The sequence below is a fragment of the Scomber scombrus genome, chromosome 11 (assembly GCF_963691925.1).
Source record: "Scomber scombrus chromosome 11, fScoSco1.1, whole genome shotgun sequence".
NCBI classification, from domain to species: domain Eukaryota; kingdom Metazoa; phylum Chordata; class Actinopteri; order Scombriformes; family Scombridae; genus Scomber; species Scomber scombrus.
Window position 1 is genome coordinate 27,751,365 of NC_084980.1, and position 16,323 is coordinate 27,767,687.

General features: G+C 41.6%; 2 protein-coding genes across 2 annotated transcripts in view; one reads left to right on the forward strand and one right to left on the reverse strand.

Moving 5' to 3' along the window:
- Positions 1-10,681, forward strand: part of cc2d1b (coiled-coil and C2 domain containing 1B) — a 289,494-nt gene extending 278,813 nt beyond the window's left edge. Inside the window, exon 27 of the mRNA XM_062429791.1 lies at positions 10,670-10,681. The gene's annotated coding sequence lies outside the window, so the exon portion shown is untranslated. The remainder of the gene's footprint in view (positions 1-10,669) is intronic.
- The window catches only part of larp4b (La ribonucleoprotein 4B), a gene marked incomplete in the record, with an annotated part of 58,227 nt that continues 42,320 nt past the window's right edge, over positions 417-16,323 (reverse strand). The window contains 11 exon segments of the mRNA XM_062429792.1: positions 417-3,279; positions 4,257-4,306; positions 4,309-4,367; positions 6,192-6,385; positions 7,032-7,202; positions 7,459-7,483; positions 9,305-9,565; positions 10,170-10,276; positions 11,078-11,287; positions 12,134-12,187; positions 13,065-13,175. Coding sequence (XP_062285776.1) covers positions 2,890-3,279; positions 4,257-4,306; positions 4,309-4,367; positions 6,192-6,385; positions 7,032-7,202; positions 7,459-7,483; positions 9,305-9,565; positions 10,170-10,276; positions 11,078-11,287; positions 12,134-12,187; positions 13,065-13,175 — 1,632 coding nt within the window.

The following is a 16,323-nucleotide window of genomic DNA, read 5'->3' on the forward strand; positions in this document are numbered from 1 at the left end:
AGCTGCACAATTTATCCCGCAGGATTCAGGAGTGAAGCAGCAAGAAGAAGAAGAAAGAAAAAGGAAGAAGAAGAAGAAGAAGCAGTGTGTGCTTTGGTCAATCTTCCCAATTTGTCCCCGAAAATGTAATTTTTTTTGTGTTTGCTTAAAAAAAAAAAAAGAAGCTCAAAAACAGTGCAAAACCAAACTAGAAGAAAAAGATGAAAAAGAAAAAACAACCAAAAAAATTTAAAAATAAATAAAAGTGGTAAAGGGAAAAACAAAAACAAAGAATAAAGGAGGAGCTGAACATCATCATCATCATACCAAGGATGGATTTTACAGTTTTAGATTTCCCTGCTGTAAACCCCGCCCATCCTCCTCCTCTTCTCCCCCCCCCCCTCCCTCCTCCAAAACTGCTCTCATCTGCATCTCAGTCGTCAAACAACAACTTTATTAATATTTAAAGGATGTTTTGGTTCGACACTGTTCACACCAACAAAAAACGCCTCATTCGTGCCCCAACGTGGCAAATAACTGCACCTATAACATCCCCCAAAAAAACACAGCCAACTCCTCCCATCCTCATCATTTTTACCTTCATCGGGTTTTTTTTAGCTTTAGTAAAAAATATTCCAGGTCTTTACAACCTTCTTAAACTTTCCATATATTCATCATCAGTTTATACAATTACTCTGTCTTTCTTTCTTTCTTTCTTTTCTCTTTTATCTCTCAATGGAAAATCATTGATATTTTTAAATCAAAATCCAAAACCCCCCAAAACAACACCACAGCATGCTTATACAAAGCGTCAACTCCGTCAAACACACACACACACAAAATAAAATAAAATAAAAATAAAAGAATGAGCATCAGTAACACACAAAACGAGAGCTGGACGCTTCTATAAAGTCATGAGATGCCTCCCAAAAAACTTCACCACAGTGTTCAACTGGCATCCACAAAAAAAGGCAGAACGACGACGAAAAAACGACAAAAACAACGAAAAAAAGAAAAAAAAGGCTCCAGCGAATTTTTTCTCAATTAGCTTCACCGTTTTTTAAATTTCCTCTTGATTATATAAAAACTCTTCCCTTTTTTTTCTCCTTCTTTTCTTTCCTCGGCTTCAAGTATCTAGAAATATATTTGCCTGCGATTCTTTAAAGAGAGAGAAAACGCTAACGAAGCAAAAAAAAAAAAAAAAAGGTGTAAATCAAGCTTTTTTTCTTCTTCTACGTATACAGTTATTTTTGGATAAGCTGTCGAAATAAAAGAGTCCAGGAATTCAACGACGTCTAGCACCATTATCTAAGAAGAGAAACCCCTCCCCCCCCCCCGCTGTCGCCTCTCTGCCACAAAACCCCCCCAAAAAATCCACATTTATCTTAATTTTTACCTCTTTTGATGCATTTCACGCAGGAAACACCCCTTTTTTTTATCCCCCTTTTTTTTTTTATCTCAACAGATATTCAACCGACCAACATAAGTTCACAAGGCATCTGATTGGCAGCTAGTGTTCATTTTCCTTCCTTTTTTTCTCTCTCCCCCTGCTTCCACCACTGAAAGTTTCCTCACCTTCGTCCTTACTTAAAAAATGTCAGCATGAAACCAGCACTGCGTCTCCTTCCGACAGTAATGCACCTGTACTGATCATTTTTATTCCACAGTTAAGATAATTAATAAGAAGCTTCCCCCCCCCCCCAAAAAAAGACAAAAAAACAACATAATGCCAAGAAAAACTGACTTCCCCCCTTTCAGTATTAAACGTCAGAAATCAGCCTTTTTCCACACATTTACACGGATGAATAAATGTCGGCTGACGATGACAGGCACCTCAAAAATCGAGTATTAATCGTCAAGCGCGAGCTCTTCCGAGTCTCCGAGAAACAACGCTTTAAAAAAGAAAAGAAAAACACAAGCTGTGGGCGACGTAGCCGGCTAGTTAGCATTGTTAGCAAACAGAGGGAGGCGATTCTTTCCAGAGAGAAAAACAATTTAGAGGAAGAGGAAGAAGAAGAGGAAGAAGATGAAGACAAAAACCCAGCGATTACCAGCAGTAGCTGTACCGATAGTCGACAACAGTGATGAAAACAAGCTGAAAAAACATCATAAAACGAACAAAAAAAATCACTTCGAGGCGATTTTAAACAGAAGGATACGAGTCTCGTGATGAGATTTCGATGTTAAACCTTTGCATCTTTGCATATGGATGTGAATATGTGTAATATAAAAAAAAAAAGAAAGAAAAAAAAGACATCTGCTTATTATGAACCATAATTAAGCTACATTAAGTCGTGCCAACTCAACATGCAGACAAACCCCCTCACTATGAGAGTCAAACAAGGTGGAGTCTGTTGTATGCACTCTTTCCCATCATCTACTGGGAGGAGGAGGGGGGGGGGGGGGGGGGGGGGGGGTAAGAGGAGGAGAGGAGGGGGGTTACTTTCCAACAACAATGCCCCCGCTGCTTCAGCACATAAAGACTTAATTTAAATCCCACAAGGCTGTTTGGTTGGACAAGAATGAATAAATTTCAGTGTTGTCTGTGCCAACTTGCAGGCTGACACAACGACGCAATGCAAAAATAAAACTAAGAAAAAAGAGCAAATAAATAAGAATAAAAAGAATGAAAACTGGTGCTCTACATGCACAGTAAAGTGCTTTTTTTTTTGTCTGCAAGCCCTGATCCGGGAAAAGAAGGCGTCCTCTATGCTTGACTGGTGATTCTGGGATTATAAGTATCGAGTAGCCCTGACTTATATTTCCTTTTTTAGTTTTTTTTCTTCTTCAATTTATTCATTTAAACGCATCTATGGAGAGCGTAAGTGGAGGAGAAAAGGGAGAAAGAGGAGGAGGTGGAGGAAGAAGGGGGGGGAAGCAAATTAGGAATTAGGAGGAGGAGGAGTCGCCCTACTGGGGAGATTTGGGTGGAGTGTGATGGGGATCTTTGCTGGGGTTTTTCCCTGGATGTGGAGGCGGAGGGGAAGCCCACCGCCCGGTCGACCGTCGCGCCTCCCGCGGTGGTCGACCTCCTGCTCCTCCTGCTCCTCCTCCTCCTGAGCCAGGTTTGGAGGAATTAGGGTATGTCTCTCTGGCGGCTTTAGTAGCCTCTCCCGCCGGGATGGAGGCGTCGGTGCACTTCCTGTCCTCGCCTGCTGCAGAGGAAGAGGAGGAGGAAGAGGTGTTGTTGGTGGTGTTGGTGCATGCTGGCTTGGCTTCCTTGGGGGTCGGCGGCTGCTGTAATGTCGAGGTGTCTTTCACCCGCTGGCAGATCTCAGCGTAGGAGGGCTTCCTCAGCTCCTTGGAGAGGGAAAGAAGCAGAAGTCATTAAATATTCTGCACCAGTGAAGAGAAAAGAGGCTCCTTTATTGGTCGAAAATGTCACTGATGTCGATGAAATCAGGATGATATTTAGTGTTTTAGCTGCGAAGCTGAGTCATCGCCTCATTTTAACCCTCCTGTTGTCCTCGAGTCAAGGAAGGAAGGGAGGGAGAAGGGAGGAAAGGAGGGAGGAAGGAAAGAGAGAAGGAGGGAGGGAGGAAGGCAGAAGAAAGGAAGGGAGGGAGGAAGGAAGGAAGAAGGAAGGAAAGGAGGGAGGGAGGAGGGAGGAAGGAAAGGAGGGAGGAATAAGGAAAGAAGGAAGGAGGGAGGGAGGGAGGAAGGAAGGAGGAAGGAAGGAAGGGAGGAAAGAAGGAAGGAGGAAGGACAGAAGGAAGGGAGGAAGGAAAGAAGGAAGGAGGGAGGGAGGAAGGAAAGAAAGAGAAGGAGGGAGGGAGGGAGGAAGGAAGGAAAGAAAGAAGGAACAGTCAAAACAGACGGGGTCAATTTGACCCGGGAGGACGACACAAAGGTTAAAAGGCATTTAATTTGTTTTATCTTGTTATCTGTTCATAGTGTTTGTCTTCTATCATCCTGTTACATCAGCTGCAGGTTTTTTAACACCTAACTTGTGTTTTACTGCATTACAAAAAACAAAAACCAGCAGGAGTTTCATCATTAGTCAGGCAGAGCTTGTTCTTCCTGCCAAAGCTTTACTTTATATTTTCCACTTCTGGTATATTCACACTTTCCCTGCAGACTGAAACCTCTGTTTATTATAAATTTAAAAGATGTGACTGACTGCAATAAAATCAATAATGATGCAGAATTAAGACAAGCTGAGATCGATTCTTCTGTGATTGACATCAGAGGGGAGTAAGCATTAAAAAAAGGGATGAGAGAGGAAAAAATAAACCTCAGAATAACAAAAAAGGAGAAAAGAGGAGATTGGTACTGACTGTTGCAGCTCCGTTGACTTGCACTGATTTGCTTGCAGTGGACAAAGTGCGGGGACTCGCTCCACGGAGAGCTGCACCTCCTTCGGCTTCACCTCCGTCACTTTCACGTCCCTGCAAATGAACACAAAGAGGAGGAGATAGACGTTAGAGAGGGACATGATGGAAGTTGGAAGGTAAGTTAGAGTTAAGGTAAGGTAGGTTTAAGGTAAGGTAAGATTAGGAAAGGAAAGGTTAGTTAAGGTAAGGTAGGTTTAAGTTAAGTTAAGGTAAGGGAGGGTTAAGTGAAGGTAACATAGGGTTAAGGTAAGGTAAGGTAGGTTTAAGGTAACGTAGGGTTAAGGTAAGGTAAGGTAAGGTAGGTTTAAGTAAGTGAAGGTAAGGGAGGGTTAAGGTTAGTTAAGGTAATGTTAGTTAAGGTAAGGTAAGTTAGGTTTAAGTTAAGGTAAGGGAGGGTTAAGTGAAGGTAACGTAGGGTTAAGGTAACGTAAGGTAGGTTTAAGTTAAGTTAAGGTAAGGGAGGGTTAAGTGAAGGTAACGTAGGGTTAAGGTTAGTTAAGGTAGGTTTAAGTTAAGTTAAGGTAAGGTTAGTTAAGGTAAGGTAAGTTAGGTTTAAGTTAAGGTAAGGTAAGTTAAGGCAGGTTTAAGTTAAGGTAAGGTTAGTTAAGATAAGGTTACGTTAAGTTAAGGTAAAGTAAGGTAAGGTAAGGTTAGTTAAGGTAAGTTAAGGTAAAATAAGGTAGGTTTAAGTTAAGGTAAAGTAAGGTTAGTTAAGGTAAGGTAAGGTAAGGTAGGTTAAGTTAAGGTAAGGTAGGTTAAGGTAAGGTAAGGTAAGGTTAAGTTAAGGTAAGGTAGGGTTAAGTTAAGGTAAAATAAGGTAAGTTTAAGTTAAGGTAAAGTAAGGTTAGTTAAGGTAAGGTAAGGTAAGGTAGGTTAAGTTAAGGTAAGGTAGGTTAAGGTAAGGTAAGGTAAGGTTAAGTTAAGGTAAGGTAGGGTTAAGTTAAGGTAAGGTAAGGTAAGGTAAGGTAAGGTTAAGGTAAGGTAGGTTAAGGTAAGGTAAGGTAGGGTAAGGTAAGTTAAGGTTAGTTAAGGTAGGATTAAGTTAATGTAAGTTAAGGTAAGGTAGGTTTAAGTTAAGGTAAGTTAAGGTAAGGTAGGGTAAGGTAAGTTAAGGTAGGGTTAAGTTAAGGTAAGTTAAGGTAAGGTAAATTAAGGTAAGGTAAGTTAAGGTTAGGTAAGGTAGGGTTAAGTTAAGTTAAGTTAAGTTAAGGTAAGTTAAGTTAAGTTAAGGTAAGGTAAGGTTAAGGTAAGGTAGGTTAAGGTAAGGTAAGGTAAGGTTAAGTTAAGGTTAGTTAAGGTAAGGCTAGTAAAGGTACGTTAAATTAAGTTAAGTTAGTAAATAGTCTTTTATTTAACTGAAAGTGCATCTTGAAATGTTTTAACTCAAACATGAGGCCCGTGGGCCAGAACCGGCCCACTTTCCTTCTTCCTCTCTTCTTTCCATCTTTTCTTTCCTTCCTTCCTTCCATCCATCTGTCCTTCCTGTCTTTTCTTCCTTCTTTCTTGTCTTCTTTTCTTTCCAACTTTCCTTCCTTCCTTCTTTCTTGTCTTCTTTTCCTTCCAACTTTCCTTACTTCCTTCCTTTTGTCCCTCCCTCCCTCGTTCCTTCCTTCTTTCCCTCCATCTTTTTAATGATCCGGCCCACATCACATCAGATCGGGTTAGGTATTATGTTGACCTGTTTAACTAATCATCTTCTAATAAACGTCACTTCAATTATTATATTCTGAATGCAAATGTTTTTATTTTTAAATTATTGTATTTTAATTAATTTTTTCATTAATTTATCAATTCTGAGACAACATACGGTCCATAAAAGTAGTAATTATATATTACAGGTTTAGGAGGAAGCGTGTGAGGCTTCGTTGTGGTTCTTACGCTGCAGGGACGAGGGAGGGAGCCGGACTGTGCGGAGGCCCGGCGGTCGGAGTCAGAGTCGGAGCGGCGGTCGGGGTCGGAGTCGTCGGCGACGGCTGGAAGCTTGTGGGCATCGTGGAGGCGGAGGGCCGAAGAGGCTCTTTGGGTCCGGCTGGAGAGAGAACTCCTCCAGAACTGGACTCAGCACTTACATTCTGGAATAAATGAAAAACAGAGTTAATAATTACTTCTCTGTACTTTGACACTTCCTCTTTTCCTTTCTCCCTCCCTCTCTTCTGCTCTCTTTCTTTCCTCCCTCCTTCCTCTCTCTTTTCCTTCCTTCTTCCTCCCTCCCTCTTTCTTTCCTCCTCCTTTCTTCCTTCCTTCCTCTCTCCTTTCCTTCCTTCCTCCCTCCCTCCTTTCCTCCCTTCTTCCTTCCTTCCTCCCTCCCTTCTTCTTCCCTTTCTCCCTCTTTTCCTTCCTTCTTCCCCCCTTTCCTTTTCTCTTTCTTTCCTCCCTCCTTTCTTTCTTCCTTCCTCCCTTTCTCCCTCTTTTCCTTCCTTCTTCCCCCCTTTCCTTCCTTCTTCCTCCCTCCTTCTCTTTCTTTCCTTCCTCCCTCCCTTCTTCTTTTCCTTCCTTCTTCCTCCCTCCATTCTTCCTTCCTTCCTCCCTCCCTTCTTCTTTTCCTTCCTTCTTCCTCCCTCCCTCCCTTCCTTCCTTGGCTCGAGGACAACAGGAGGGTTTATGTTGTCACTTATCTCATTATCAGCTTGTCTATCAACTATAAAAGCACTTTGAACTAAACTAGTCTGTATGAAAGGTGATTAATTGATTGATTGATTGATAGATATATTTATTTACCCGTTCTTTCACCGTCCCGACGACGACGCTGCTCGCCAGCCGGTTGTCGAACACGTTGTCTGTTTTGAGCTGTCCGGCCGCTCCGGGCAGCGGCGGGAAGCTGGAGGGATCAAACTCCAAGTTCGGAGACTCCGGTTTCTGAGCAAGAGGCGGAGACTGAGGCGTCACTCTCTGCACGACGGCGGCAACAACGCAGAGAGAAGAAGAAGAGAAAGAAGGGAAGAAAGAAAGGAATGAGACAATAACAACAATGAAAAAATTACATTATAAATCTATAAAAGCATCATTCATTCATTCCTTTAGTTATTCTTTTCTTTTTTATTAATCTCTCCATAAAGAAAAGAAGCTAAACGTTAATACTTTAGTTACATAATTAAATAAATAAAAGAAGATAAAAGGTTGAAAAAGAAAAGAAAGAAGTACTCACTGTAAACTTTTCGTCCCTCTTTTTCCTAGAAGCAGAAACATTTTTCCTTTAAGAAAGAGAACACTTCAATTTACAAACATCCGTTTTACCTCAAACAAAAACTCAACGACTTTAGATTCATATAGTTTTTATAGCATTAACCCTCCTGTCGTCCTCCCGGGTCAAATTGACCCCGTCTGTTTTGACTGTTCCTTCCTTCCTTCTGGCTGTCCTTCCTTCCTCCCTCCCTCGCTCTCTTTCCTTCCCTTCCTTCATCCCCCTTTCTTCCTTCCTTCTGTCCTTCCTTCCTCCCTCCTTCTTTCCTTCCCTCCTTCCTTCCTTCTCTCTTTATTTCCTCCCCCCTACCTTCCTTCCTTTTTTCCTCTGTCCTTCTTTCCTTCCTTCCTCCCTTCCTCTTTTCCTTTCTCCCTCCCTCCCTCCTTCCTTCTGTCCTCCCTCCTACCTTCCTTCTTTTGTCCGTCCTTCCTTCCTTTCCTCCCTCCCATCCTTCTTCCTCCTTTCCTTCCTTCTCCCTCCCTCCCTCTTACCTTCCTTCCTTATTTCCTCCGTCCTTCCTCCCTTCACTTCTTTCCTTTCCTCCCCTCATGAACTTTGACAGTATGTTCAATGTTGGCTCTTTTAAAATCCAGCTTCTGTATCTGCTACTATTTATGTCTATATATATATTTTCTTTCCCTTTAATCAGTGCAATAATAATATAATCTCTGGTATATTACCATTCAATACCAATATAACTCCTGTAAATAATGTAAATAACGTCAGGATTATTGTATAATATATATTTTACTATTATTGTTCTTATACTTTTTCTTATAGCTGCTCTTCTATTTAACTGTCCACTTGCTGCTGTAATAATGCACATTTACAGTATTTTTGAATATATATTAGTCAAACACTCAACAAAAAATGTGTTTCAGCTGCACAAAAGACTTTATATTCTCATTTTGTATATTCTGGATACCAAATTTCTGGCTAAAATAAAACATTTTAAAGGTGTTTTTTCTTCCTTGAAATGCAAAGATGGGTCAAATAGACCCTGAACAGTAAGTAAGGGTTAAGTTTGTGTGTGAATGTTTGAATAAGAGGTGAAAAGTATAAAGAGATTTGTCCATTAAGGTAGAAAGACGCTACATAAGTGTAGCCTATTCACTTCTTAATCTAATGTAACTATCAAACTTTTTAAAAGTTGCTGCAAAACTCGATATATTTAAGACGACAGGCATTAAAAATGTCTCCTCCTTCTTGATATTATCAGACTTTCTAACCCCGTCTCTTTTCTTTTGCGTGGGTTTTAGCCAAGCGGGGAGTTCTGGTCCTCTGAAATGAGGCCAACGCGGAAGTAACTTAAAACTGCATTCTATCAAAAGGCCACCAGGGGGCGACCGTTTTGGTGTCAAAAGGACTTCCGTCTCTATAAAAGTCAATGGAGAATTCACCAACTTCTCACTTGATTTCTAACCTCAGTAAACGTTTTCAAAATGTGTTTATGGTCTCAATCGCTAGTTTAAAGCCTTCTTCAATGCAGTATGATGTTCATTTGGGACATTTTGGCCTCCCTGATTTTATATTTGACGATAAAGCAGGGTATGCATTAGGGCGTGGCTACGTGGTGATTGACAGGTTGATTGGTTCACAGGTTCAGGAGGGCGCCTCATGCTCCTCCTGATGCCCATATAAGTAGAATCCCTGTTTTTATTTTTCCCAGCATGCACCTGAAATTTTCAAGATGGCGCTGCTCAGATCCGATACTATTGGCTTCCGAGCAGCAGTCCACAAACCAATGGGTGACGTCACGGATGTTACGTCCATTTCTTATATACAGTCTATGGTTTTAGCGTTGCCGTACCTTCCTCTGCTCAGAGAGTAGTCTGTGGTGGCGGGCTCGGTGACTCGGCCCGTGCCGGCGGTGTGACTGCGTGGGAAGGCCGTGGTGGAAGGTAACCTGGTTCTGGGCTGGCTGCTGTTGGGGAGGCGCGTCGGCGGGCTGCTGCGGACTCCGTTGAGCCGCTCGCTGGGGAAGCTGGGGAACAGACCCGGACTGTCCAGGAGGCCGGCGCTGCGGTCCGCTGTCGGGACGGTCGGCCTCAGGTGAGGTTTACTGTGATTCCTGCAGGAGAGACGAGATATAGAGATGATTAAAACTTAAATAAGTGCAATTTAGTTATGTCATTAAACTCAAATACACACATTTAAATATAGAAAAGGCTGATAACTATGTAGTACTGAATTGTGGAGACAGACACTTAAACTGTTTCTCAGCCTCTCATTTTCCCTGATTTTCTGAGCCTTCAAAAAAGGGCTACTCCGTGACGTAGTGGCGCTACCTTGGTCCCTCCCCTACTATATAAGACCAAGAGTCCGCTCTCCTCAGTGGTTAACCTGCCTGGTGGTGAGTTATTGTTAATATCTAACACTACTACTACTACAGTCTACAGTTAGCCAGTAAGCTGAGCTAGCAGCAGAAAGCTCTCAGACCCACAGCGTTTGGGAGCAGAGAAATAGGGAGACTTTTACACAACTTTGAGCCCTAATTTCATATATTTGGCGATTTTTTTAAATCATTCACATTTAGCAGGGTGGTTAACAACACACTTTTCTGTGGTATGTCAAACTCAGAACACATATTTATTCTTACTTACCTACCCCAAACCATATACAGTTTTAAAATAGTTTTTAGTTTTCTATTTTTCGGAGTACTATAAACCACGGACCTGTTCCTGGGTGAGTAGTGTCGGACAGTGAGAGGAGACGTCGCTGGTTTGAAACTGTGTGATGTGGTAAATCCGTTGATGAACTGGTTGTTGTGAAATGGAGCAACCTGGAAGAAAAGAAGAGAAGAGAAAAGAAGATTTATATCAGCTGCAGTAAACAGGAAGTCAAGAAGAAGAAATATTCAGGTGTTGAAATAGACTCAGATTTAACACTAAATAAAGACAGAGTAGAGTTTATTTACTTTAACGCACCGCCTTGACTTCTTTATTCCTAATTATTTTAACTTTTATAAAAAACTAGAAAAGCTAAACAGGTTTTAAAACTATTAAGAATAAACTTTATCCTTTGAGAAGTTTAACTGCTTTTAATAAAGATGCAGACTCTTTATGAGTGCAAATAAAAGGAAGGAAGGAAGGGAGGAAGGAAGGAAGGAAAGAAGGACGGAAGGAAGGAAAGAAGGACAAATGGAAGGAAGGAAGGAAGGAAAGAAGGAAGGAAGAAACGAAGGACAAATGGAAGGAAGGAAGGAAAGAAGGAAGGAACAAGTGACAAATGGAAGGAAGGAAGGAAGGAAGGAAGGAAGGAAGGAGGGACAAATGGAAGGAAGGAAGGAAGGAACAAGGAACAAAAGGAAGGAAGGAAGGAAGGAACGAGGGACAAATGGAAGGAAGGAAGGAAGGAAGGAACGAGTGACAAATGGAAGGAAGGAAGGAAGGAAGGAGGGACAAATGCAAGGAAGGAAGGAAGGTAGGAACAAGGAACAAAAGGAAGGAAGGAAAGAACGAGGGACAAATGGAAGGAAGGAAGGGAAAAAAGAAGGGGGAGGAAGAAAAGACAGGAAGGAAAGATGGAAGGAAACAACGGGAGGAAGAACAGATGGATCCAGCATGTCTGGCCTCGTCCTCACCAGCGCGGGGTCGATGAAGCTGTGCGCCGTGGACCAGGCCTGCGGCGTGATGAGGCTGTAAAGAGGGAACTGCTGCTGCGGACTGTAAACCGGCGGGATGTAGTAGGACGTGTAGCGCTGCTGCTGAGCGTACGGGTTCACCTCCACCGGCCGGTAACCGTTCTTTGGCATGAAAGTGTTGATAGCGATTGCCTTCGCCTTTATCCTCGCCTGATGGAGAGAGAGAGGAAGGAAATTTATTTTATTATTCATTTATTAACACAACTGTTCCTTATATTCTAATAATTGCCACTAAGATTGATTTAAAGAGTCAATTTAGGGGTTTTAAGTTTAGTGTAAGCTCCGGATTTCACATCTTTAACCCTTAAACACTGTTCATATTCTTGCTTGTAATTAATCTGTACACCAGGGGGGTAAAACATGAGGCCCGCGGACCAGAACTGGACCGCTCAGGGGTCCAATCCGGCCCACTTTCCTTCCTGTCTTCTTTTCCTTCCTTCCTTCCTTCCATCTTTACTTCCTTCCTTCTGTCCTTTCTTCCTGTCTTCTTTTCCTTCCTTCCCTCCATCTTTCCTTGCTTCCTTCTTTCTTTACTTCTGACCTTCCTTACTTCTTTCTTTCCCTCTTTCCTTCCTTCCTTTTGTCCTTCCTTACGGTTTTCTTTTCTTTCCTTATTTACTTCCTTCCTTCTGTCCTTCCTTCCTGTCTTGTTTTCCTTCCTACCTTCCATCTTTACTTGCTTCCTTTGTTCCCCTCTTTCCTTCCTTCCTTCTTTCCCTTCCTTCTTTCCCTCTTTCCTTCCTTCCTTCCTTCCTTCCTTCCAAATATAAACAATTGGTCAAATTTGACCCTGAACAGTGTGAAGGGTTAAATTGTTAGCAGAAAGTAGTGAACCAGCCATGAACACTACTTTTTCCCCACTGTAGAATATTTGAGGGCCAAATATAGTGGATATATTTACACACTCAGCATTCAGACAGGAGGCTAAATGTGATGCACTAAATATAATAAATAAGGAGACTCAGCCTGACACACTAATATAACGTGAGTCCTTACCTTAATAGGTTTCCCCTGGAAGGTCTTCACCTCCTCTCGGAGATACTGATATGCCTTCACGAAGAGAAAATGAACAGAGCAGCACATTAGGAGATTAATATGATATGAAATATGATAAGAAAGAGGAGCTTGGAAAACAACTTGATGCTTGGATTCATCTTAAAGGATCAAATTACAAACAGTACAAGTATTAAAAGAGGGACAGGCAGGAAGGAAGGAAGGAAGGAAGGAAAGAAGGAAGGAAGGAAGGAAGGAAGGAAGGAAAGAAGGAAGGAAGGACAGAAGGAAGGAAAAGAAGACAGGAAGGACAGAAGGAAGGGAAGAAGGAAGGAAGGAAAATAAGACAGGAAGGAAAGAAAGAAGGAAGGACAGGAGGAAGGAAGGAAGGAAGGAAGGAAGGAAGGAAGGAAGGAAAGAACGAAGGACAGATGGAAGAAAGGAAGGACAGAAGGATGGAAGGAAGGACAGAAGGAAGGAAGGAAAGATGGGAGGGAGGGAGGAAGGAAGGAAGGAAGGGAGGAGGGAAAGATGGGAGGGAGGGAGAGAGGGAGGAAGGAAGGAAGGACAGAAGGAAGGAAGGAAGGAAAGAAGGAAGGAAAGATGGGAGAAAAGAAAGGGAGGAAGGAAGGAAAGACGGGAGGAAGGAAGGAAGGAGGGAAAGATGGAAGGAAGGAAAACGAACAGCACATTAGGAGATTCATCTGATATTAAATACGATGAGAAAAAGGAGCTTGGACAACAATTTGATGCTTGGATTCATCTTAAAAGATCAACTTACAAACAGTAGAAGTATTAAAAGAGAGTGGAAACTTAAACATGCAGAACATCAGAGGGGAAAGGTTCATTTAAAGTAGAAAAATGGAGGCAAGGCAGAGTTTATCTATAAGGAAAGAAGAGAGGGAGATAAAGTAAATGTGATTTTTCTCTCTACCTGCTGTGCATCTGCTTCTGATTCAAAGGTGATGAACCAGTTGTCGTTGTAGGCAAATTCACAGTTGATGAACTTGGGAAGGTTGTCGCCTTTAAAAAGAGCCTCGACCTCCTGCAGAACAAACACAATAAAAAGGGAAGAATATGATTAGTGACGCATTAAAAACAAACTTTAGAAGGAAATATAAGAGTATAAGACATCAAGTATTCAGATAAACAGGAAAAAGCAGCTTATTAGTTCGTTTTAAGTGAAGCAGATGTGAAACATTTAATATATTTTCACAACGTTTCTACACAGATGATCAAACTAAGAGATAAAACTTTAATTCAAGGGTCAAATACAATATGATCTGATATGGGACGGATCATTAAAAAGATGGAAGGAAGGAAAAGAAGAAGGGGAATGAAGATAAGACAGAAAGGAAGGACTGAAGGAAGGAATGAAGGAAGGAAGGAAAGAGGAAAGGAAGGAAAAGAAGAAGGGGAAGGATGGAAGGAAGGAAATAAGGAAGGAAGGAAGGAAAAGAAGAAGGGGAAGGAGGATAAGATAAGAAAGAAAGGAAGGAATGAAGGAAGGAAGGAAGGAACAAGGGACAAATGAAGGAAGGAAGGAAGGAAGGAAGGAACAAGGGACAAATGAAGGAAGGAAGGAAGGAAGGAAGGAAGGAAGGAAGGAGGGACAAAAGGAAGGAAAAAAGGAAGGAAGGAAGAAGGAAAGTGGGCCTGATTTGACCCCTCGGCGGGCCGCTTCTGGCCCACGTGCCTCATGTTTGCCACCTCTGATTTTATAACTGAAGAATTTCTACAACAAAACACAAAAAACCACAAATGTTTTTACAGGTTTAATACGAGCCGACTCGTTGTTTCTGTCTCTGAGTTTAAAAACAAACTTATTCTTTCTCTCTGCTGCCACAACTAATAAAAAAATGACTCAAATGTTGAAGAAGGAGGGAAAGTAAAAATAAAGAAACACAATAGGTCTGTTAAAATAACAGCAGAGTGGTTGAAGCAGTAAAACTGGGCTGTTTTTAATTGGCTGCTACATGAAGTTATTTAATATAAAAGCTCAATTAAAGCGTCTGAGTCGAGTTATAAATCATTAAATAGACTCTCGACATGTTTAGGTGGAGAATTAATTTAACCCTCCTGTTGTCCTCGAGTCAAGGAAAGAAGGAAAGATGGAAGGATGGAAGGAAGGAAGGAAGGGAGGAAGAAGGAAGGAAAGGAGGAAGGAAGGATGGAAGGGAGGAAGGAAAGATGGAAGGAAGGATGGAAGGAAAGATGGAAAGATGGAAGGAAGGGAGGAAGAAGGAAGGAAAGGAGGAAGGAAGGATGTAAGGGAGGAAAAAGGAAGGATAGGAGGGAGGAAGAAGGAAGGAAGGAAGGAAGGAAGGAAGAAAGGAAGAAAGGAAGAAAGATGGAAGGAAGGAAGGATGGAAGGAAGGGATGAAGAAGGAAGGAAAGGAGGAAGGAAGGATGGAAGGGAGGAAGAAGGGAGGAAGGATGGAAGGAAGGAAAGATGGAAGGAAGGAAAGAAGGAAAGAAGTAAGGAAAGATGGAAGGAAGGAAGGATGGAAGTGAGGAAGAAAGAAGGAAAGGAGGGAGGAAGAAGGAAGGAAGGAAAGATGGAAGGAAGGAAGGAAGGATGGAAGGGAGGAAGAAGGAAGGAAAGGAAAGATGGAAGGAAGGAAGGAAAGAAGGATGGAAGGAAGGAAGGAAGGATGGAAGGAAGGAATAGGATGACAGGAAAGTTATTGATGAAAACATTCAGCTTAATGTTGTAAAATATTATAAGAATCTGCAGAAGAAATGTATTAAATGTGTTTAACCCTTAAAACAGGCATAAATATATCCATGTTTTATACCTTAATAAGGGGCAACACATCCTGGTGGAGATACAAACTCATAACATCCTAAATATATTAAGAATATTTTTTAAATTACTTGTGGAAATGTTTACTTAGGTGCAAAATGAGATGGACTAGTAACATCAAAGTAAATAAAAAGTTTAAAAAAAAAAGAATAATTATGTTTTTTTCAACTCCTGCCTGTTTAAGGGTTAAATAGACACACACACACACACAATGATTTTGGAGCCTATAATTAAAAAAAACTTGACTTTCCGATAAGAAAACACACACGAACAACATTATAAAACATTAAATATTCACTTTTTAAATGCTAATTATAATAAATTAAACATTTAAAGTTGACATATTATTTGCTCTTACTAAAACAGGAAGGTAAAAAAAAAAACCCCACTCCTTTACTGGCTCTTAGTTGTCACACCTGTTCTTCTTCTTTTGTGTGTGTGTGTGTGTGTGTGTGTGTGTGTGTGTGTGTGTGTGTGTGTGTGTGTGTGTGTGTGTGTGTGTGTGTGTGTGCTTAAAGCAAAGAGGTCAAATAAAGGCGACTGAGTCTATTTGCAGACTCTCAGTATCTGCACACAACACGCCCACTTCACTACACGCTGACATGATTTTGAGTTTCTAGGCGAGTGCGTGTGTGCGTGTGTGTGTGTGTGTGTGTGTGTGTGTGTGTGTGTGTGTGTGTGTTTAGCTCGCTGACTAAAGACAGACACTTCTCACTAAAGGAGGAGAGAGAGTCATAAACGGAGTATTAAAGTCTTTAATCTGACTTATTATTATCTTAAACTATCAAAGATTGTTTCCACTTTTCAAACCTCGAGAGAAATCTTATGTTAATAATAATATATAATAAAATATGCTCCAAGAATACATTCAACTGTTTTATATTATTTATATATATATTTTTTACATTAAAATTAAGTCATAAGAAGATTATAAAGATGTGAATAAACCCTGAAGATGTTTTATGATGTTTGCAGAACTTTCTGCTCTAAAGCATCGCTGCTCAGTCTCGTTTGTTAGGTTTTATTTTAGTTTTATTATCTCGTGAAGCATCATGTGCTCCTCATCCTCCTCTTCCTTTGGGACATTAAAAGTTTCTCCCCCTCCTCCTCCCCCTCTTCTTCTACCTTCCCCCCTCCTCCTCTCCCTCCACGTCGTCCTCACCCCTCTTCCTCCTTATCCCTCCTCTTTTCTTCCTCGTCCCTCTCCTCCCACCTCCCTCTTCCTCCTCCTCCTCCCCCTTTCGTCCTCTCCCTTCTTCCTCCTCTCCTCCTCCCCCTCTTTCTTCTCCTCTTCCTCCCTCTCCCTCCTCCTCCTTCCTTCTTCTCCTCCTCCTCATTCTCCTCTTCTTCTCCTCCCCCTACTCTTCCTTCTCCTCCCCCTCTTCTT